The following is a 23,572-nucleotide window of genomic DNA, read 5'->3' as shown; positions in this document are numbered from 1 at the left end:
CTCGTGTCATGGAGCGACCAATCCAGTACCTCAGAGATGATGTATTTGTAGGTTAACCCGGAAGTAAGCACCGCGCTGGTTCCCTAGACCGAAAGCATTTTTCCCATAGACTTTTGGAAGATCGCAACAAAATAAGTTCTGTGATTAACAAAGGTTTATGATGTTTACATGTTTTGTCTATCAAGATAATCTCTACAAATCAACACCAAATTTTTTACTTTTGAAGCCGAAATACAAGCGGCAGAAGTAAAAAGATAACATGATGCTATAAACGGACTGCACTTAAGGTCGCTTAACTCAACCACACCATAAGCCTCCGACAACTCTTTCAAACTTTATTAAAAATGTGTTCCCTGGTAAGTAATTACTCCGTGAATGAATCCGCATCTATTTTAAGAGATTTGTGCCATGTTGCATTATTTGTGAGCTTTACATGTGCGATGACGTCTGACGTCCCCGCCAAAGGAAGTAGTCACTTTTAGCAACTTGTTAGCAATCCCTGTTTTTAAGACACATAAGGCTTTAAAAATCACAAGCGGTTTATAATTGGTGTGTTTTATGTCATAGAATAAAACGTGAAAATAGTTAGAGGTTTTTATTTACCACAGACCTTATTTCGGGCGATTTACCAAAAACCCATTAAAAAACATGCTGCGCCCGATATCGCATACTGTGACAGTAAGTACTGAATTTGAATAAGTACCTATACCCAGAGCCATTGAGAGAGAGAGTTCTGCCAACGGAAGTCCAAAATGTTGGAGCGTCACGTGATTCATGGAGCCTTCAGATAGTTCCAGGAAGTTATGTTTTCTCTTTAAATGCTTTATTTCTATCAATTTTTTATTCATTAAATGGCTTTCGTCTTTAAATTGGTTAAAAGTTTACCTCAGTTGGTCTGTTTAGTCGCAGCTCCATGCGTAACTAGTAACTTCCGGGAACTATTGCGAGCCCATGTCACGTGATTCATGGAGCCTTCAGATAGTTCCAGGAAGTTATGTTTTCTCTTTAAATGCTTTATTTCTTTCATTTTTTTAGTCATTAAATGGCTTTCGTCTTTAGATGGGTTAGAAGTTTACCTCAGTTGGTCTGTTTAGTCGCAGCTCCATGTGTTACTAGTAACTTCCAGGAACTATTGAGAGCTAATTATGGGTTAATTTGGCTATTAACATGCAACATTAATTTAACTCTGCTCAGATGAACGAAATGACTCGAAAAAAAGATTCGTTCATTTTGCTGAACGAGATTCAAACATCCGAATCGTAAAAATGACTCGAACTTCCCATCACTATTGCATGTAACAGGAAGCGGAAGTGGCCGTTGTTGCCTAGACAACATTGTGGCCAATAACTGTCACACACATCAAAATACAGCTCTTCTTTCCATTAAGGTATTTATTCATTCATTATGTCGTATGTAATGTTTACTGTATACTTACATTTGTTAATTTAGTGATGCAGTGATGATAATTTATTAATGCAGTGGAGCGTCACTAAACTCCGCCTACTCGCGGTGAGTTGTGGGTGATATCAACCGTAGTGTGCATCATTCTGCACTTCGAATTTCAACCGGAAGTAGTAGACCATCCGGGAATCTTTGGGATACTATTTTCAACATACTACGATTTGGGACGTACTAATTCTACTTTCGAATACTATTAGGACGCATAGTATGCTGATTGGAACGCAGGGAACGTGTCTCAAACCCTGTTGCGCACCGCTTTGAGCTTGAACGTGCCCCAGGTTAAAACTAGTTTAAGGGGACGTGACTCTGTTGTCCAATCAGCGAGCGGAATAGGCGTGGTCAGGTGACGTTAGTCAAACCTCTTCGACTTCAACGTTAAGTGGGCTCAAATAAACTCTTTTGACGCAGTGTTCTACAGTCGTGCGTAGTTTTGCAGTCAGTCTGTGTTTGGACAATTTACAGCATATTTTACATTCATAACAGCAGCAAACATGAAGACTAAATTTGTAAATGGCGTGTCTTCATCGCCTTCAATGTCTCTGGGTTTATTGGTAAGTGAGAATGTACTCGAAGTCCAACCAGATAGCGGAACCGACTGCGAAGACATTATCCGACCGGATGAGCCCGACCATCAGACGAAGCATAATGCGTATCTGTGGTGTAAAGAGTTTCTTCACGGAGCCTGGAAATCCGTGGATGAAGATCATTTCCAAATCTCTATCATCAGGTATTCTTATTTGCAGTGTAACTAACTACCCTTAAACGGTTATGTTTAAAATTCCTTCATTTTATTATCCGCGTTGGAAAGTATGCGACGTGTTTGCTAGAAACGCGTGAGGATGTTACGTTTCTTGAGATGACATATTTGTTGACAGTTTATAGTATGTTTTGTTGACTATGTTCACGAGGTAATAATAAAGGATTGCTCAACATGAGTGTAATTAACGTTAGTCCCTCTTGTCCCCACGACCGTGGCTCTGTCTCAACATAGCGTCTCCCTACTTAAACAGCATTTTTTGCGCATACAGCTGCATCTCATTTTCTTCTAGGTAGTGAGCTCACTAGGTTTTGAGACACGTATTATGGTTTTATTATTACAGCTCAGTTTTGGCTAAGCTTTGTAAGAATGTCGATTGTATGAATAGAGTGATCCGTTTTCTTTATTAATCTGTGTGTTTTGCTTTTTAGGGGAGGACTGAGCAACAAGCTATTCCTCTGTTCCTTACCAGAGAATCAACCTAGTCTTGGAGGTGAACCAAGGAACATCCTTCTTCGCCTTTATGGACAAATTCTGCAGGTGTTTTCTTCGTTATGTGCTAAATGTTAATGGATGCATTTAGATTAATATTGTATAGTCTAGTTTAATCAGATACAATGGACGTCATTTAAAATATAGAATTTTGAAGGGCACTTGCTTTGTATATAACATTTATAGTCTACTAGCACCCAAGTCCTTAATCTATGGGATGTTATGATGCTTGTTAATTCATAAACTGTGTAGTAATGTAAGTTTTATATCTTTAGAAATGAGGTGAATATCTCATGTTGGATAATTACATTTAAACCATTGACCTGTATTTTACAAGGTGGCAAAATTGTATAAATCTGTTCAATGTGAAGCATACAAAATATGAGATAATAATAATGAATCCCCACACCAATCCCAACCGTTACTGATGTGAAAGCAGAATGGACAAATGACAAATTTGCCACTTTGTAAAATAGTTACACATTCCCATGAGATTTTGTTGGTATTGTGTTTCTGGCTGATAGCTTGGATAACAGTATTTTGTCAATTAGTTTATACGGGTAAATAATAATTCACCCGAAAATACCCATATTACTTTATCTTACGTAGAACACAAAAGGTGCAGTTTTTTTTTAAAGAGTACCCTTGCCACTCTTGTACATATAATGAAAGTAAATGATGTTTGATTCCAAGCCTGCTGAATCCTTACGCCAGCTCTTTGTGTAGAACAGTCCTAAATTTAAGATGCTGTTCAATTAAAATCTTGGCACTTGCTCTAGCTTTCGTTGGCATACACATCAACAATTAGTTTGAGTCAGATCGAGTTCTCATTCACTTTCATTATAATGGAACAGAGTGGGATTTAACAAAATCACCTTTTTTGTTCTGTGAGAAATACAGGTTTGCATTTTATTTTTGCTTAAAAAAATCTTTGAATACAGCTAAGAAGTGTGCGTGTTTGAATGTAATGTAAACGTAATATTGCATCTTTATTTATTCAACAAATGTAGTGCATTTTCATAAACTGAATTTAATTAGGCAGGTAGCATACAGTATGTCTTGCCCAGTTTTAAGAGTATAAAAACTGCTCCTCAGACAGAAATTTTGTATTTATGTGTAAAAAAGCAAACAAGCATTTTTACCCTCTAACTTTAAAGAGGCAGTTTTTGTTGGGTAATGTACCTCCATGGCTGTACTTGCGTGTCTTCTTTGCCGTAGGCTTGCCAAAGGAGCACTCTTGTTTCCAGGTGATCCCAGCATGCCACTCACGGTACAGTATGTGATCCCTGAAGCCACAGCATTGTCCTCAACAAAGTTTATGCGCTTCTTTCAAGTCTTTGAGAATTACGCGCATGGCGTGCGCTGCTTTGAAGTGTTCTCTGCCTCTATCTGCCTTATTCTTAATGCTTTAATACACCATTAATGTAACTTGCATCAGAATATTTCACTTGTTATAGACTATTAGTTTATTATGTCATCACAGTTGCATTGCAACACTAGCATAAACCTACAGTATGCCTTATAATAATGATAAATATAAACAACGAAAAATATTTTTTCTTTACGAAATGTATTCCTAACAATATATGTATATTGAGTTTTTATTGTTATATTATTTTAATATTCACACTCGTTTTTATATAAAATGTTACGGATATATTCATTGATATATATATAAAATCCATATTAATTTTCGTGAATGGATAGAATATAAAGAAATTATGTAAGGTTCCTTTTGGTGTTTACCTTTTGTAATTCAAGTGATTAGTCATTGATTTTGTGAATGACTTTTTCTTTAGTCATTTTCAAAAACCAATGACTTCATACCTGATGAGGTGTCAGCAGGTCCACAGTCCAGGCTCGGGAGTCAGGTGTATAAAAAATGGAAACCTCAGACCAAAGCATTAGTTGATGCCATATTACAAATGACGGGGCTGGTGGACTTTGGTTCGCAGTGATACACGTATAAATCTGTCATTAAGGTTAATTAAGCATTTTATAAGAGTTAATTTTCAAGCTGGGCACTGACAGTAACCTGAGTTGACCTTTATTAAACTAGACAAGCTTTATTGCCGTCCCTAGCATTCATGTTGCTTCTGTGAGAGAATGTTCATTACTATGGCCACCAAACCTCCCAGACTGAGAAATCTTTTCCTTGTCATGGAGGATAGCTTCATGTACTTAATAGTTGTGCTTGGTCTCAGTGGAACATGGTTTTCATAATTGCTATTATAAAAGAGTGTTTGTTTCTTGTGGGCATGAAAACAACATTTTGGAGTCAGAATAAAAGGAGATTTAAGCCTCTCGTGCATCCTAAATTCAGAGCTATCAGCCCTTACTAATGCTTGTAAACACCTATTCATGTTTTATCTTTAAATTAGTGAGTTGTTTTTACCATATTTATAGTGATTTAGAAGTTTTACTGTTTGGAAATCGGAATATCAGCTATTGTTGTCAGTTTATGAAGATCAAAATGTCTCCACAATACCACTTTGTACTCATTGTTAGTCTTTGCTTTCTCTCTTATTGCTAGATGTCCTGTAATAAAGGGGATTCCAGACAGTCAGACATTGAAAATCACTTTCAAGTAAGTAACAAATTAGCACAGGTCATTTTTGAACGTATGGGTTTTATGTGTGAGCTGAATAAAGAACTATGATTCTAACTCTAAGCTTCTTGTGGTGACACATTTATTCTTTCTTTATTGCACCTCATCAGGCATGTTATTATATTATGAGGTCAAAAAAGAGCCAAAAAATATATAAAAATGGAGATGTTGTTATGTTTACCTCCTATTCTGAGAAAACTTTCACCATCAAAGGCTGAGGGATGAGCTATTTAGGTCATCAGATATGTTTTGTTTGGACCTTTACTGTCGTGATTTTAAACTTTAGGTCAAAATTTTCCATAAGCAGTTGGGTTTGCTTTCTTGTTTTCAAGTGGATTGTCTATAGGAGAAACGGGGCCACTGAGGTAATTTCTAAATTAAAAAAATGCAAAAAAGAAATGCACAGTAAATAGATCAGATAGACAAATATTTTTTATGTCTTGTTTGTGAAAAAAATCTAAACAACCTTAACATAGCAGCTACATTAAGTAATACTTTTATGGTCCTATTGGGATTTTTTTAAGCGTTAATCTGAAAGTGATAAAAAAATTCTGTCCTCATTTAAAGAAGATATTTTGAAGAAGGTTGGTAACCGAACAGCACCGGACCCAATTCACTTCAATTGTATGGACACAAAACCAATGCAAGTGAATGGGGTCCAGTTAACAACATTTTCAAAATATCTTGCGTTCTGTAGAAGAAAGTCATACAGGTTTGAAATGAAAAGAGGGTGAGTAAATGATGACAGAATATCACTTTAAGTCTTTAGATCTCTACATAAAATGGCAAAAGGAAACGTTTTGTCAAGGGATTAAAAAGTCTGAAGTAAATTTATCTTGTTTTAGGGATATTTTTAGAAAAAAAACTGATCAAGATTTTTTCAATGTGTCATTTGTTGACATATTCACTGCAACATCTCAAGCGTGTGTCATTTGTCCTACAACAGTGATTGCGCCGCACACCTATGACATACTTTAAATTCTTATTGAGTTACATTGTGTGCCTACGTGTGAATTCTACAAGACGTTTATTCCAGCATTAACTTCACTGTCTGCGGCTCTTTAGTCTGATCTATGTAGTCTTAATTCTGTTTTGCACATGTCGTTTTGTGTGCATCCATCCAAAGTACACAGAATACAAAGCGGTATGTAGAAATGGCCGTTAATAGTGCTAAGATGAACATTCATAACACCTGCAGGTAAATTTTGTCCTTGTACTGCTAGCAGTGTGTATGTGAACTGATCTGCTTCAGTAATCCTGTGATTATGCCGTGTGTATTAAGAGGAATGAAGCACTGGAAAAACCCAGCAGCTGTTACTCTACGGTCACATGGTCGGTCAGAGACGAGGGGTGGAGCTGGAAAACCAAAACCTGGTCCATGAAGTGTAGACAAAGAAGACAGAGAATCACAATTTTTTATTGTTAGATTTGTTTTAAAACTAGTCGGTGGGGTAGAAGACATATATTTTATTTTAGAAATATTCTCAAATTAAAAATTCATTTTTAACATCATCAGATGTTTTTGCAGGTAAATTAGATAAAAGAATGAAAACTTGATTATTTTCTGTAGATTTCTTGAGTCATTCTGTACATGCTGGCTGTATCTCAACATTTTTGTGTTCATTGAGGTCCAAATCTATTGACCACGTCAACAAAATTGAATGTTTTGAAAAAAAAAGATTAGTTCAAATTTCTGGAACATTCCTTCTCCAAAGCCAGTGAAGGTGTTTTCAAAGTATGTGTTTAGGAAGTGTAATTTCCTTCCAGATTTTTCCACCGGAATCATACGTCAGTAGGAATTTTGTAGCGTCCTGTTTTATTTCTGAGAGGGCGGATGTTTTTTTACATTTTATCTACAGATGAAGTGGCTCTCCCTCAACAGGTTGGTTGCGCAATTGGGATTCATTCTTGAAATATCAAACATTGGGATAAAGGACTCGCAGTACTTTCATCTGACACCATCAAGCTTTACAACTGTAAGGTAGCAGAATAAAATAAAAAGCTACTACACAGTCGATATTCACATATAACCCTATTACATTATTGTCTATAGCATTACCTAATCCATGTTAGCTCAATTTTAAGCACTTCTATGTAAGTTAAATACCATAGATACAACTGCATATTTCAGTATTTCCCAGTAGTTTGTTCTATCGGGTTAGTTTGAATTTTTGTGGTGTTTAATTTATATACGTTGTCCCTGCAAAATAATGATTATCTTAAATAAGATTTGAGAAAATGTTAAGCTTTTATTATTCACATGTAAACATGTGGTTGTTTTGATGATGGGACATTAAGCAGATGATTTATATTACATTAATTGCAGGAACACTGTAATCTCCTTTTAAGTGACACAGGATTGCAAGGGTCTTAGTGACAACTGTTTCATAAACATTCTCTTTATTTATTGCAGCTGGAGTGATTTTTGACATACGTTTGAATAATTCATGTTCACCTTTAGAACTAGTGCCTAGGGATGAAATGTTGAGGCATTAGTTCAAAGTACAGCTCAAAGTGACAGGTGACTGGTAAATAAGTAATTTTCTCATCCTTTTTTCAGTTTGAGCTCTTATAGAATCTACAGAATGAAAACAGAACCATAGAACTTGTAGAAACTGTGGCAAAGGTGTGCCTTGAGCAAATACCTACATGGGAAGATCGCTGTTTCGCTTCTGCATGTTTACACTCTGCCTGGTCCAAAACCAGGCTTAATGTCGTTTCTAGTTAAGCAGCCACAATGAATGGCTGACTTGTTTGCCACATTCTCTCAGCACAATTGCTTCTCTTGTTGTTTTCTTTTTTTAACTCATTTCGCTTGAGAGTTCCAACTGAGTCCATCTGTATTATTAGAGAACAGTTGGCTTGGGTTTAGAGTTCACTGTGTAGACGTCCTTTATAGCGTCACAGATTTAAATGAACTCCTCATTTAGGGAGTATGACAATTGTAGAGACAGTGTAAGCTATTTAAAGTAATTGTGTATGAGTTCATGCAGTCTGAAGTTAAATATCGATCCTTCAGCCTCAATCTAATGTGATATCTTTTGACCCTTAGTTTTTTTTATCAACCTTGATGTAATTTGTTGAGTATTGAAATTGTTGTTTGTGGTTGAGTGTTTATTTAGGTGTAGTTGCTGTTTGTTTACAGGGTGCTGATGCTATGGTGTTGGAGAGTGTGATGTTTGCTATCCTGGCCGAGCGTGAGCTGGGTCCCAAGCTGTATGGCATCTTCCCCCAGGGGAGACTGGAACAGTTTGTCCCAGTAGGTCTTAATATTTGTTCTTCATCTTATAATAATTGAGCAGACAGCCTAGAGCTGTTTAGACAATCTGTGTGAAGAAGAGCTCACATGTGTTTTGACACTAATCCATATGAATGTCATGAAAGTCACATGAACGAGTGCAACTTCTCAGGACGGACAAAAGTTGTGGGCAAATGTCCCTCGGTCCCTTTGTCCACTGTTTATTGTATAAATACACATCTAAGACTGTATCGTGTTATACATTTTCATTAAATGTCTTGTTTGTTGGTTAGTTGACGATATAGCTGGAACGAAACTGACAGCAATTTGTTTGTCTGCAGAGCCGAAAACTGTCCACGGATGAGCTAAGTGTCCCTGCCATATCTGCTGAGATTGCAGAGAAGATTGCCAAATTTCATGGGATGAGAATGCCTTTCAACAAGGAGCCAAAGTGGCTGTTTGGCACCATGGAAAAGTGCGTGATCATAAAACATCAGTACTGTCCATCTAACTAAAGCCTGTCCAGTTTGTTTAAAGGAACCGTTCAGTTCTTCAAAATGAAAATTCTGTCATCATTTACTCACCCTGTTGTCATTTTAAACTTGTGTGATTTTCTTTCGTCTGCAAAACACAAAAGAAGATATTTTGAAAAATGTTGGTAAAACCCTTGGTCCCCATTGACATCTATTGTATGGACACAAAACCAATGCAAGTCAATGGGGACCAACCGTTTTCTGTTACCAACATTTAAAAAAATATCTTCTTTTGTTTTCTGCAGAAGATAGAAAGTGCTTACATATATTCTTATGCCCAGTGGGTGGGGTTTGTATCATAATGTAAGCTTTAACTGAGCATTAAAGTGAGTAGAAATATTATATTCCACTGAGCTACTGTAAAAAAATAATGAAACCAAGAAAAAGGTTAAGTCTTATCTGGAAATAACCATAACATTCACTGGGACTTTACTATATATGTCGTCTCATTTCATATTACAAAATGTACCCTTAATGGCTTTTTCACAAGCCTATAAAAAACTAAACTGAGGCTGCATATGCCAGTAGTTATTGAGCATGTTTGACGTTTATCGCTGTCCTGTTTTATTTGTTCTCTTACTCGCTCTACAGGTATATGGATCAGGTACTTTGCCTCACCTTTACCAGAGAGTCCCATCTGCTCAGTTTTTCCCACCTTTTGAGCTATGACTTGCCCAAGGAGATGGACAACCTCAAGTAAGATCTCATCTGTATTCAGTTTCAGGCTGTACAGCTGTGATTTATTTCAGAGGAATTCAGCATGCACGATTTCTTTGACCCGCTTTTTTAAGAGAATCCATAGAAACTGTTTGGAGATTTGAGAATAACTCCTACTAGTGTATAGACAATAAGGTGTTTAATTTTGTTTTGCTGTGGTGACATTAATGACTGTTTGTGTACACAGGTGTCTACTTGAATCCACTTCTTCACCTGTTGTTTTCTGCCACAATGACCTGCAAGAAGGTTAGAAATCTGCAGATATGATAAACCCACATTTTTTTTAAGCTGTCTCTTTTATTGTTCCTAAATAAGTTCCGCTTGTAATGTCGTGTGAACAATGTGTTGTTTTAACAGGAAATATCTTGCTCCTCAGTGGTCGTGAAAATGAGGATCAACAAAGGCTCATGTTGATTGACTTTGAATACAGCAGCTACAACTACAGGTCTGTAACGTTTATAATAAAAAACATGCATCTATAATTTGCAGCCATATCGAGTTGAGCATTTATTTGCATGGTTGCATGCAGAGCATTTATTTGCATGGTTGCATGCAAAGCATTTATTTGCATGGTTGCATGCAAAGCGTAACATAGCATGCACCTTAAAACAGCTCTTCCTTCTATTTGTTCCACTTTGTACTTTTTCTTGTGGTTTTCGCCAGATGTTTGATGGGATTTTAATAGTACATTGATCTTTGCCCCCCAAATCTTTGGAACTGAATTCGGGAGCTCCATATTTCTTTATTCTACAACACTGAGGTTTTTTCTGTAAGGTTTGGAATGCTTAGGGAGCCCCAATTCAGGGAAAAGAACCTCCAGACTTTGAAGGCTCTGGCAACCAGCCCACGCTGGGCTGTCAAAACACCGTTGCTAGGGTACTCAAATTCTTGCACATGCTCAAACACAGGCCTCACTGAGAATCCATAGACACCCAGGCTCCAAACTTTAATGCAGTGCTGTGTGTGAGGACCATAAAGAAATAGTTTTGTTAGAAGGGGGTCCAGCCAAAGAGGACTCCTGAATGGTTGACATTAGTTAAGCATGTCTTGTTTATTTACCCATGTAGTGCCCTGGATGAGTAAGTGACTCGTCCTTTGACAGCGTTTGTCAGTACACCAGCAAAGCCAAGAGTGAGCAGTAAGAAATGTTGCCTGGCCTTCACTAACACAAAGATGTGTGCTTTGGTTTCCACTGCAGCTGTGTGTCTCTTTACAAAGAACTACACAGCTCTGCCTTTTTGGCTCATAAGGAATGAATCTCCTTCAATTTGCATATTTTTTAAGTAGAAGAGCTGTGTCTGAAACTGCTCTATATCTCCTATATGTAGTGCACCATAACTCCTAACCCAAATTTCTAGATTTTTGTGTAAAGTTGAACTCATTCCAGTAGCTTAGTCTTGGATAACAAGTCATCATATTTGGCCAACCGAAATCAAGATAATAGCTAACGACGCTGTTAACGATGCTGGACCAAAGACGTTTCGGACGAACTCATATTTGGTCTTTTGGGCCAACCACAATCAAGATAACAGCATCGTCTTTTTTGGTTCTTGGGCCAACCAGAATCACGCGTTCTAAACGTCATATTTGCGCCCGTGAAAAGAATTGCTGAAAGGGACGAGCGCAACGGCTGCGTCCGAAATCGCCTACTACCATACTATATAGTAGGCGAAAATGAGTATGAGTCATGATGAATAGTATGTCCGAAACCTCAGTATGCAAAAAACAGTAGGCGAGAAATACCCGGATGGTCTGCTTCTTCCGCCGAGATTCGTGAGTGTGGATCGCATGGACACTTATCTATCCCATGATGTCACGGGAGATGAGCAACGGTCAAATTTCAAAAGTAAATCAAATAAATAAAGCAGAAAACTTTAAGGCGGACGTCTGTTTTTTATGTAAGTGCCAATAAATGACTTTCTCGTAACTAAATTATGTTTTTACATGACCATAAAATATGGCGGACGCAGTATGTTCAAAATGTATTCATACTACTCCCACTCATACCCTGCGTTCCAATTAGCATACTTTCCATCCTAATTGTATTCGAAAGTAGAATTAGTATGTTGAAAATAGTATTCCAAAGATTCCTGGGTGGTCTACTACTTCCGGTATAAATTCGAAGTGCAGAATGATGCACAATCTTAACGGCTGATATTACCCACAGCTCACCGCGAGTAGGCGGAGTTTAGTGATGCTCCACTGCATTAAAAAATTATATAACTGATGCGTCACTAAATTAACAAATATAAGTATACAGTAAACATTACATGCGAAATAATGAACAGTTGCCAGTCTCCCTTTCGAATTTCCACTTCTAGAGCTCTGCCCTTAGTGGTAAGGCACTTGGGTGCGATTGATATTCGTCCGAAGTTTCAGTCGCAGAAGCTTTAGTTTACAGATGATATTTAATAATTATTTTAGAGACCGATCAATTCTCTTCATAATACATTGATATGTCGTTAGGAGCCGCGCGGAATACTTTTGTATTGCTTATATCTGCTTTTTGACCTTTCTTTTTTATGAAAGCTCTTAATAACTCTTTTTTTTTGAGCTCTTAAAACTCGCATCAATCAGGTCCTGCACTTTATCTCTCTTAACAACTCTCTTAACATCAGTCCAGCACTTTTTCTCAATCCTGCATGTTTTAAAACCAAAACCAAAACCTCAAACACGCAAGCGCTTTGCTTCCGATGGACACGCAGTTTGTATAGGAAATGCTTCGGAAGGTGCACCTCTCAGAAAACGTAGACAAATGAAGATCATTTTAGATATTTAATTATGACTTGGAGCATTGGGATCACGAGGGCAATGTATTTATTTTTATGAAAATCTCAAATTCGACCAAAATCTATATTTTTCACTTTTTCGTGTAGCTCAAAATTATTGTTATGTGATTAGCTGCTGCTCCATTGGTGTCGTGTGGTCAGAGGTGGACGAAGTACACAACATCCTTACTTGAGTGAAAGTACAGATACTACTGGTCAAATATTACTCCACTACAAGTAAAAGTTGTAAAGACAGATTCTTACTTGAGTAAAAGTACAGAAGTACGTGCTTTTAAAAGTACTCAAGTATTAAAAGTAAATTTCCTTTATGTCAGTTGTGCATTGTTTTATTGTCGTATACCTTATGCCTCTGAAGCAACCTACTGAATACACCGAGTAGCTCACAGTATCAGTTGTATTAAAGGAGTAGTTCACTTCAAAATTTGGCCCCATTGACTTTCCATAGTAGTTTTTATTCCTACTATAGAAAGTCAATGGGGGCAAATTTTGCAGTGAGCAACTCCTTTAAGAGCTTTATATGTTTAGCACATATGTTTAGTTTAGACATACAGTAATCCTGCATGATCATAATTATCCTCATTAGCCCCCTAGGCCTATATGTATTTATGAGCAGTGTTCTTTTATTTTGTATATTCCCTTTACCAGTTTTAGAAGTAATTTACCAGTAAGTATTAAGGTTCTTGTAAATAGTCAAGTGTAGAAGCCATGTGTTTGTTGGATTTATTACCATTTGTAATGTATTACCATAATTTAACTACAAACATAAACTATAGCTAGTATAATGAAACTATGGTATGTTAAGTTGCTGTGGTTTTACTAAAGATTATTAATTGGAGTATGGTTCCCATATATAGAAAATGGTAAATTTGTGGATACTGTGGTTTAACTGCAAATACCATCCCTGCTGAAAAAAACAATGAATTTTTTAATTAGAATGAGATTTTTAAATTAAATTTCTCTTTGTAGTGTGTTTTGGGTTTTATTCCAATAGGATTTACCATCCCATCAATAGAATCCATCACATACAAGTAGACAACAAGTATCCATAGTACAATTCCCATTATAACCATTAAATCCATTACATTTTCTGTTGTATTTTGGGCAGGATTCTATTGTTTTTATTTCAACAGGAATACTTCAACTATAGTTACTTCAGTAAAAACATCATTCATTTTCCAAATCGCTTTAAATGATATAGCAGCAGATCAGAAGTTAACACGCACGCGTAGCTCAGGGTGTATGTGATGCTTATTTACCGTTTAGCCGTTGTGTCGATCATTTTCATGACAATGTTTCTACGGTCTTTGACTGATCGTAACCCACAGATGATTACACCACACTTTAACATTAGCCTTTTTCGTCTTTTATTGTTGTATTTGTCTTTTTAGAGCGCTATCAATGGTGTAGCAGCGCCTACGTTTACATTAGTTTAGCGGGGAAGATCCTAGAGTTGCCAGATTAGCGTTAAAAAAAATCTGCCAAATGGCCATTCAAAAACCGCGAGTATAGAAAAACTGAAATACTTGGCAACAGTAAAAGGTCCTGGCAGATTGCAAGCCAGATAAATTGCGCACACAGGAAACCCCGCTGCACAAAAACCATTTTCTACTTTTGGTATGATATTTGTCTTTCAAATGTAGTGAAGTTAAAGTACAAGTACTCAGAAAAAATAATACTCAAGTAAAGTACAGATACTCAAAACGTGTACTTAAGTACAGTACTCAGGTAAATTTACTTCGTTACTGTCCACCACTGCGTGTGGTGCACTTAATTTTTTTTTGCAGGCCTAGAGCCTGAAGAAAATGACAATACACACCCCCACACCAGCCCCTCCCCCCCCCTTTGACCTCTTCTGAGTTTGCAGACTGAATTCATAGCCAGTATTGCATTTGTTCAATATTCAAATGACGGGTAGCTCAACCCTTCATTTGATATTCAAATGACAAATAAATGTTGATGGACAAATGATCTCTTCTTGCCCACAGAGGATTTGACATCGGAAATTTTTTCTGTGAATGGACTTACGACTACACGTGGGACAAGTTTCCATTTTTCAAGGCCAACACCAAAAATTACCCCCCCAAAGAGCAGCAGGTTTGTAGAACTGATTTTTTTAACAGCTTTCTTCTTCTCTCAAATCTGCTGCTATGACAATTTTCTTTCATTTCGGTTTCTTCAGATGCAGTTCTTTCAGAGTTATCTGTTAGAATTTGACTCTGGCTTTGCAAACCTGAGCGAGAAGGACCAGCAGAAGCTTAAAGAGAAGATGCTAGTTGAAGTTGACAGGTAATAATATTTAAGAGTCAGATGTCTCACATATGTTTTTTATTTTCAATATACTTTCAATAGGTTACCAACATTTGAAATGTTTTTCTTAAAGGGATAGTTCACCCAAAAAGAAAAATTCTGTCATGAATTACTCACCCTCAAGTTGTTCCAAACCTGTATACATTTATTTGTTCTGTTGAACCAAAAGAAAGATATTTGGAAGATTATTAGAAATTTTCAGTTCTGGGACATCATTCACTACCGTAGTTGAACAAATTATTGTATATTTTTTCTGTTGAACACAAAATGAGATATTTTGAAAAATGTAGGAAAGCAACAGGTGTGGAGCACTTTTGACTACCATTGTAATTTTTCAAACTGGTAGTCAATGATGTTCTTCCAAACATTCTTTTAAATATCTTCATTTGTGTTCAAGTAATTTATACAGATTTGGAACAATTTGAGGGTGAGTAAATGATGACAGAATTTTCATTTTTGGGTGAACTGTCCCGTAAGCATGTTGATTTAAAGAAAAAAACTATTCCTTTGACATTCTGTACTATTATGGAAATTTTAATTTAGGCTTGAGTGTCTAATATCATCAAACTAACTTTGTAAACTCAATGTCCTCACATTTAGATTTGCACTGGCCTCTCACTTCTTCTGGGGATTGTGGTCCATAATCCAGGCCAAAATATCAACTATTGAGTTTGGGTACATGGTGAGTAGTTGTCTTTTAGTTTATATGTGCTTATAAGTATGTATTTTTACATTGAACAGATTTTAGCTAAGCCAAGAAATTTATTAAGAGAGCTCTTCTACAAAAATATGGTCGTTGCAATATTTGCACTACTTGACAACCTTTTGAACTGTACACAAATAGTTGTGAGGTCAGGGCAACACAACTAACAGCATTTTAGATTAGACTAAACTGGTTTAGCAGGTCTCTGCCTGGCCAAGCTGGTTTTCCTGTAACTCAGTTAGAGTTGGTAGAGCCTTGCTCTAGCAACACAATGGTCATGGGTTTGATCACAGGAAACTCATACACATTAATGATCTATTAGCCTTACCCCCTGAAAAATATCTGAAAAATCTCTCTGAGAACAGCTACATGATTAGGCTGTTTTGTTGCTAAAAACTCAATCTAATATCTAGATTTACACCTCCACACAGGAGTATGCCATAGCCAGGTTTGATGCATACTTCGAGTTGAAGAGGAAACTGAGAGTTTAAAGGAAAAGTGCATAAATTCCCAATGGACATGGGGGGACAACAATCACCCGTGTGTTGAAAGGAATAGAGCAAAGAACAGTCTCAAAAGAGGATGTTCTGCATCTTATAATTATGCCATGCTGCATGGACCAAACTAAATGCAACATAGCTGTTTTCAAAGGCTCTGTGCATGGAGTCTCCCACATGCTGCTTTCCATTGTTAACAAGTTAAAGATTCTTACTTTCAACACGTCTGCCTGAACCACCTGAGATAATTGGAGAAAAACTAATACGGAAAAAAGCGTGTAGGTTCATGTAGAATGGTTGGAAAATATCTTTATGCAAGGTTCATAACCTACTAGAAAATGGTACAACAGACCAAACTTTGTTGACTTTGTGGTTTCCACTGATTTCCACTGTTGCATAGGTTTTTGTTTCCATTTTGATGTGTAGTAGATGTAGTTTTAATTCTGTTTCTCTGGTTTAGTAAATCCATGTAATGTGAACTGACAAAGCTGTGGGACCATATCATATGTGAACCGTTTAGGAGAGAGAGAGAGTATGAAATATTCCATCTCAAACTGTGGAAAACATTATGGTTTATACCATAGTGCTCTTATTCACCTTCTGGAGGTGCTTGTATTTTTTTATAAGAAATTTACAAATTTGAAACGAATTTGGCTGTTCAGAGATATTCACCATTGGATCTGACTTGATACAGGGGTTCCCTTTAAATATATAATGTATGTAAATAGTTAAATGTTATATTTTAGTTTTATGTGATATAGAATTGTTTTACAACTAAACAATATTTACTCAATTTCGTTTAAAGTAGTTGTTTTAGTTCACAAAGGTGGTGAAGATGTTTGTACTTCTGTTTATTTTTTCTTTACATTTTTGTCATGTATTTGAATTGTTTGTATTGTATTACAATATTATTGTAGCAGGCTGGCTGTTTTTTTAACAGTAATGTTAAAGGCACTTTCTGAAGCAGCTCTGTGAATAAGTTTGGTATTTGCAAATGCAACTTTTCTGTTACTTTTCTGCAATGGAATGTGTATTTTTCTTAATAAGAAAGTGAAAAGTATTGTGTCCTTACTGTAATGTTTCATTGATCTCTTTCTCATACTGTATGAAACCAGCAATGGGATTGTATTCACACATCTAATACACCACAGGTCTGAACGTTTAAATATTTTTTACCTGTTACTTGTAGACAAAACGATAAAGGTGGAAGGTTAAATGTAAAAAAGAATATGTGCCTTTTTAATTTAAAAAATCAGGTCTAGACCAGATCTCAAGCAGCCTATCGTGCTTACAGTCATCTGTGAACATTAAAAGCAAGAGTTTACAAAAACACTTATTCTCTCTGAACAAAAAATAACAACTAAATAGATAAAATATTCACACTTCTGCAAAAAAAAGTGAAAAGGGAGATTACTTTACAGCATGGAGAATCAATGTAATGTACTAATGCTGTCTAATTATACTATGAATAAACATCTGCAAAATAATTGCCTGATTGTGCGATCTCATTTTTTTCCTCCAAAAGCAAGTCTCCGGCTCAGCCCATATCTCTTTCGGGCCTAACTGGCACAAGATACAGTAGGTTATTCACTATTCACTGTTATTTGAAATGACAATAAATGTTTTGTTTTACTCTATCCAGGTGAATTATAATGTGTTTTTCTGCCTTATCTCTTGACTCCCTATGAGTCCCATACAGAGGCAAAGATTTTGTTTGGTCCCATCAAATCGAGGCTCGCCTGAACCAGTTCAGCTATTCAACTATTCAACAAGTGTTTAGACCCAAAGGCAGTAAGGGATCATTTACAGGCAGACGGTTGTTATCGCAGAAATAAGCCCCGACAGTGTGATCAGGACCTGATGCGAAGCGGATGGTCTTGTATCACACTGAAGGGGTTTATTTTGCGTTATTACACGGCGCTCTGGAATGCTTGATTCTGACTAGCCAGTCGCGACATTCCAAGGGTTGTTATTTTCAAATAACAACTGCTCAAACTAATAACACCCTGTAACCCGGATGCTGCAAATCATTTTGAGAGGGGCAGTTTAATATTACACAAAAAATAATTATAAATATGTCTTTTAATAACATATATGACATTAGTTTTACAAATGATTAAACCAAATTGCCTGTTCGCGACATTTAAACGTATACCTTAAAACCCAAAGTAAACGTTTTTTTTCTTGTGGAAGGTCTGCATTCGGTAAAAATTAGCTAATAAAATGTTTCAAATTCACATTTCATGTCCAGTTTTTTCTCATGTGGCAAGTAGCCGTGTAATAAGCGGGATAATGTACAAGCAGTCGGCTGTTATCGTGAAATAAGCCCCTTCAGTCTGATACAAGTCCTGATCACACTGTCTGGGCTTATAACAACCGGCTGCCTGCTATTATCCCTTACTTAACAGCAGGCTGCTTGTGCATTATCCCGCTTATTACACGGCTACTTATATAAAGACATATTATATTTAATTTGTCAAAAAAAACTTTTTTGAGTTTTGAGAGGTTGTTATCTGGGAATAACTGACCTGCAAATGTCGCGACTGGCCAATCAGAATCAAGCATTCCAACGAGCCGTGTAATGTTGTAACAACCCTGTTAGGCGTTGTCCTTTCTTTGATCCTGATACATACCCAAATAGACCAAATAAATTATGAATAAATGAAAAGGAATTTTAACTTGAGGAATTAGGGCAAGACTCTTCAACCCTTTGTTGAAACCACAATACTGCCACACCTAAGAACATTTAACAAAACAAAACAAAACAAAGGGCCTACAAGGGCTGAAAATGTTTTCAGCTACATCAATGATGTCATTTTTGATGTAAAAAATGGGAAGGATGCCTGCTCACCATATCACAATGGTTTAAATTTTGTATTTATTTGTTATTTAGTTTGCAGATATTCAGGTTAAGTTTGTAAGAACCAGGATATACTGGATATACAGTATGTGTGTAAAGGTTCAGGTTAAAATAAGTAATAACGTGCTACATAATGCAATGTTTGATTTTAACTGTATTTCTTATACAACACTTATACTATATTAAACTATATTTAAAAACTGAAAATTATATAACCAACAACATTGACGTGTGGAAGATGATCAACATTTGATCAGATCACGCATGCTCCTGCACACAGACGCACTAACATTCACGTGCCAGTGTCTCTGCTATCTGCATCGACATAAAACTTTGACTTCATGATGTAAGGGATAATGTACAGGCAGCCGGTTGTTATCGCAGGAATAAGCCCCGACAGTGTGATCGGGACCCGACGCGAAGCGGTAGCCACATTTTTCTCATGTGGCTACTTGCCACATGAGAAAAAAACTGGACATAAAATGTAAATTGTAAATATTTTATTAGCTCATTTTTACCGAATGCAGACCTTCTGCGAGGAAAAGACGTTTACTTTCGGTTTTAAAGTTAGAAACGACGTTCAAACGTAACGAACAAACAAATTGGTTTAATCATTTGTAAATATAATGTCATATATGTTATTAAAAGACATATTTATAATTAATTTTGTGTAATATTAAACTGCTTTTCTCAAAATGATTAGCAGCATATGGGTTACAGGGTGTTATTAGTTTTCAGCGATTGTTATTTGAAAATAACAACCCTTGGAATGTCGCGACTGGCCAATCAGAATCAAGCATTCAATTGAGTCGTGTAATAAATACTGATATTAAAATTATTTAACATACCACATTTGTGTAGGCACATTTCTATAGTATATGTACGTGGCCCTATAGTAAATTTATTTAAGCTTTACCATCCTGACAACTTCACAAAATCGTGAGCAGAATGTGTCTGCTGTTGCATTATGTAATCTTTCAAGGCAGATTGAAGAGTGAAGCCAGGCAGGTGTCCTTGAACAGCAAATATGTCTAATTGCATATGTGGGAGGGGAAAGGTTTTGGGCTCTTATCTGTTTCTCTCTAACAACAGATGCCAAAGTGAATGGTCTGGCAGACATTCAGCACAGTAAGGTTAAAGGAAAGCTCAGGATGGATGGGCAAATGCACACATACATTTACGGTAGAAAAAAATGTGCCGTACACTGTAAAACTTTGTTGTAATTTTGCAGCAGGTTTGCCAGTAACTTACTGTAAATTGATTACTACTTAATATTTTCCTATTAGTACTGTTTTTAATTTGAGTTAAACTTTATTTTAATCAAAATTAAAACACTTTGACTTTTGAGATTCAAAATAAGCAAGAAGAGACTGGTCTCGTTACTGGCATTACACTGCAAAAAATGCAGTTAAAAAACTTAAGTTACGATACATTTACATAACAAGAAAAATGATCTGGGGCCCGTTTCAACCAACACCGAGTTAAAATGTGAACTTTGAGTTTTTGGTTTCAGAACAGCTTATTTGAGTTAGTTCTATCAACTCTGGGTAGGCTTACCTTGTGTTAAGCGCTTGCACCACAACTACGACAAGCCATGATCAATGGAGCTCCGATATTACGATTCACCAATGCAACGGCACCAAAAAGAGCAACATGGCGGCAGAAAGTGCTTGAGAGCGAGGCACACTTTCCGTTCTGCATACAGACGATTTACTAATGTGCTGAAAATGACTTAAGTTTAAATTAATAAATAGATAAATGTACCAATAAACAAATGAATCGGTAAATGAATGAAGCAACAGAAATAATAAAAAATTCTCATGTTCTCACTCCCCATCAGTGCTCTAGTGATGAGTGTTTCCTACACTGTAAAACTTTGCTGTAATTTCGCAGCAGGTTTGCCAGTAACTTACTGTAGATTTAATGTACAATTTTGTTTTAAGCATAAACTTACCTAGTTTATATATTTTTCTTTCATAAAACAAGACTAAATATCTTGGGTCACTTTTCTTGTTATGTAAATGTATCGTAATTTAAGAAGTTTTAAATATTTTTACAGAAAACAAGAGAAAAATGCTTAGGAAGAATGTCTTTTTTTGCAGTGTTGCTGTGCTAATGCCAGTCGCTTCTTGCTCATTTTGAATCTCAAAAGTCAAAGTGTTTAAAAGTAATTGAAAACAGTACTAATTGGAAAGTATATTAAGTAGTAATTAAATCTACAGTAAGTTACTGGCAAACCTGCTGCAAAAACTACAGCAAAGTTTTACAGTGTATGGCTCAGTGGTTAGAGCATGGCGCTAACATCGCCAAGGTGATGGGTTCGATCCCAGGGGATTGCACATAGTCAGAAACAAATGTGTAGTACAATGCAATGTAAGTCACTTTGGATAAAAGCGTCTGCCAAATGCATAAATGTATGGAAAATGTGAGTGTGAAATGTCATGGTGTGTAGGACACTTATTAGGGTGTCAGACTTTCGTGTCAAAGTCAGACTGATCATCAATTCGAACCCTACTTGCGCTTTAAAAGGGGGAGGATATCGAAAGAATCTCTGGGTTTACCAAAGAAAACCTGCTCCCGACCAGGTTAGGTTCACAGAGTAAGTTACTATGGTTACTCCTTTAGAAACGGGCTTGATACCCCGCTTTCTCGGGTTTGACATACCTCACATTCTGAAACGGAAAACCCAGAGTTTTCCTCATTTCAGGGTTAATATACTCAGAGTTTTCACTAAACCTCCTTTCAGAAAAGGGCCCCTGGGATATTTGGTCTTGTTTTATGAAAGAAAATAGGTAAGTTTATGTTTAAAGCAAAGTTTTACTGTGTAGGTGAAGAGTTCAATGTTAATGTTACAAATTGACCAGTGTCCTCAACTGACAACTATTCTTAATGTGCGGATTAGAAATCACTTCTCTGCTGCTGAGATATGCTGACGTAAAGGCAGTATGTTGTGGGCCAGTGATCGGAATCTAGGATTTGACAGGCTGAAAAGCAGAATTCCTTTTAACACTTTGTTTGGATTCCTGGTACTAAAGCCTATTGGACTTTAAAGAATGTGCCTTGGTGACTGAGAGTCTCTAACCAACTGAGATGAATTTATTTCATCCCATACAATTCAACCATCACAGTTAATGTTAATTAATGGAGGAAAATAATTAAATGCTCATCTTTTGTTCTCACTTTTATAGTTCCTTTTCCAAAGTTACACTTTCACCCACTTATTCAGTTTTAGATTGTGACACCCCAAATCAGTTAATCTTGTCCAAATGTGTATTTGTAAATGCAATGAAATATTTTTGGGGGGCATTGCTTGTTGGAACAGGCTCATCATATCGTTCTAGAAAAACAAAGAAGGTACTATTTCAATTAATCATTGGAAAAAAAACAGCATTTCTGAGCCCTTATTTCAGTTTGAATTGTCACACCTTTTAAATACAAGCAAAATAAATTGGTTGACCACAAACAGTTTTAATATTTTAATAAATGCCAACCCAAATGTTATGAAAAGTTTTTCAACTTCACACCAAAAAAGTTCCTTGGACTATCATTCTCTAAATTCAGTGTATTTTCATTTTATTCAAACCAGTTTTCAAATGAGGTAGAGTCTAACATTTTGACTTGCGAACCATTTGAACATGATAAACATTTTAATGGATTCACGCTGTAGAACAGGGCTGAATATATTTGTAGTGTGAGGACACACTACCTCATGTATATAGATTATAAAGTTTTATCAGTTACAGTCACAACAACAAAAACGAACTTTTAACAAGACAGCAGACACTGTTTTGCTATATGAAACCTATGAGAGTCAGTTTTACATATCACATGTTGCTGTCCCTGGAACAGCTATGGAAGCAGAGTTCATGACTTTCATGAAACTCCACCCCAGAAATATCCTCAGTATAACATCATGCATATTGCAAAAGAGTTCATTTCCCTGTGACACAGAGCAAAATTTTCAGGTTGGGTCATCTCTGTTACCTTGGCATCAAAACACAACAAGAGTACAATGCTCAAAAATATAGCCAATGGACTGCTTGCACGTAGCCATGTGACGTACTTCCGACTTGAAATCGTGCGGCTCACTAGGTTCCGGTTAGGTATATGTATTTACAATGGTGCATTGCTCCCTGTGAAACATAAACGTTTAAAAATAAGATTTTAAGCACATAGGCTACATTATCAGCGACATAAGAATAAATATTCTAAACATCACTATGATCTGAGAAAGCAATGGCTGGTGAACGATAGCGTTTTACCATTTCTCCTCACACACATGCAGCTCCTTTGCAGATATTCAACCACCAAACGCAAATCACAGAAGGTTGAAGGAAACAGGGCATCATAGCAGACTTCAAGTACTGCGGTGTTTCATGCGTGAGAGAGCAGGGACCTGACGAACATACGCAACACGTTTTTATTAACTTGGATCAATATGTTGTGTCGTTTTCAGTGTTCTGGCTATCCAATCACACTCCCCCAGTGCAGATGTCATAAGATGCATGGTATTTTTTATATAAACTTATTTTCCTCCTAAAATATCGTTTAAATTCAATGACCAACTCGGGTTTTATTGACAAATGTAATGCTATCAATGTAAATGCAAT

The 23,572-nt window shown here is 36.5% G+C and overlaps 1 protein-coding gene across 1 annotated transcript; it reads left to right on the top strand.

Moving 5' to 3' along the window:
- Positions 1-1,663: 1,663 nt before the first annotated feature.
- On the top strand, positions 1,664-17,580 carry chka (choline kinase alpha). Its single transcript, XM_057348112.1, has 12 exons — positions 1,664-2,188; positions 2,650-2,758; positions 5,244-5,297; positions 8,464-8,577; positions 8,898-9,031; positions 9,681-9,785; positions 9,994-10,052; positions 10,164-10,251; positions 14,581-14,689; positions 14,775-14,881; positions 15,503-15,584; positions 16,037-17,580. The coding sequence occupies exons 1-12, from the start codon at positions 1,953-1,955 to the stop codon at positions 16,094-16,096; spliced, it is 1,257 nt and encodes a 418-aa protein (XP_057204095.1). The 5' UTR covers positions 1,664-1,952; the 3' UTR covers positions 16,097-17,580.
- The last annotated feature ends 5,992 nt before the right edge of the window (positions 17,581-23,572 follow it).

The sequence above is a fragment of the Triplophysa rosa genome, linkage group LG12 (assembly GCF_024868665.1).
Source record: "Triplophysa rosa linkage group LG12, Trosa_1v2, whole genome shotgun sequence".
Lineage (NCBI taxonomy): Eukaryota > Metazoa > Chordata > Actinopteri > Cypriniformes > Nemacheilidae > Triplophysa > Triplophysa rosa.
Note: the sequence above shows the minus strand (reverse complement) of the source record. Positions and strands in the feature narration are given on the sequence as shown.

Coding starts and splice junctions, on each gene's coding strand:
- chka (XM_057348112.1), top strand. CDS start 1,953: ATGAAGACTAAATTTGTAAATGGCGTGTCTTCATCGCCTTCAATGTCT. Junction 2,759..5,243: donor TTTATGGACAAATTCTGCAG/GTGTTTTCTTCG, acceptor TCTTATTGCTAG/ATGTCCTGTAATAAAGGGGA. Junction 10,252..14,580: donor TACAGCAGCTACAACTACAG/GTCTGTAACGTT, acceptor TCTTGCCCACAG/AGGATTTGACATCGGAAATT.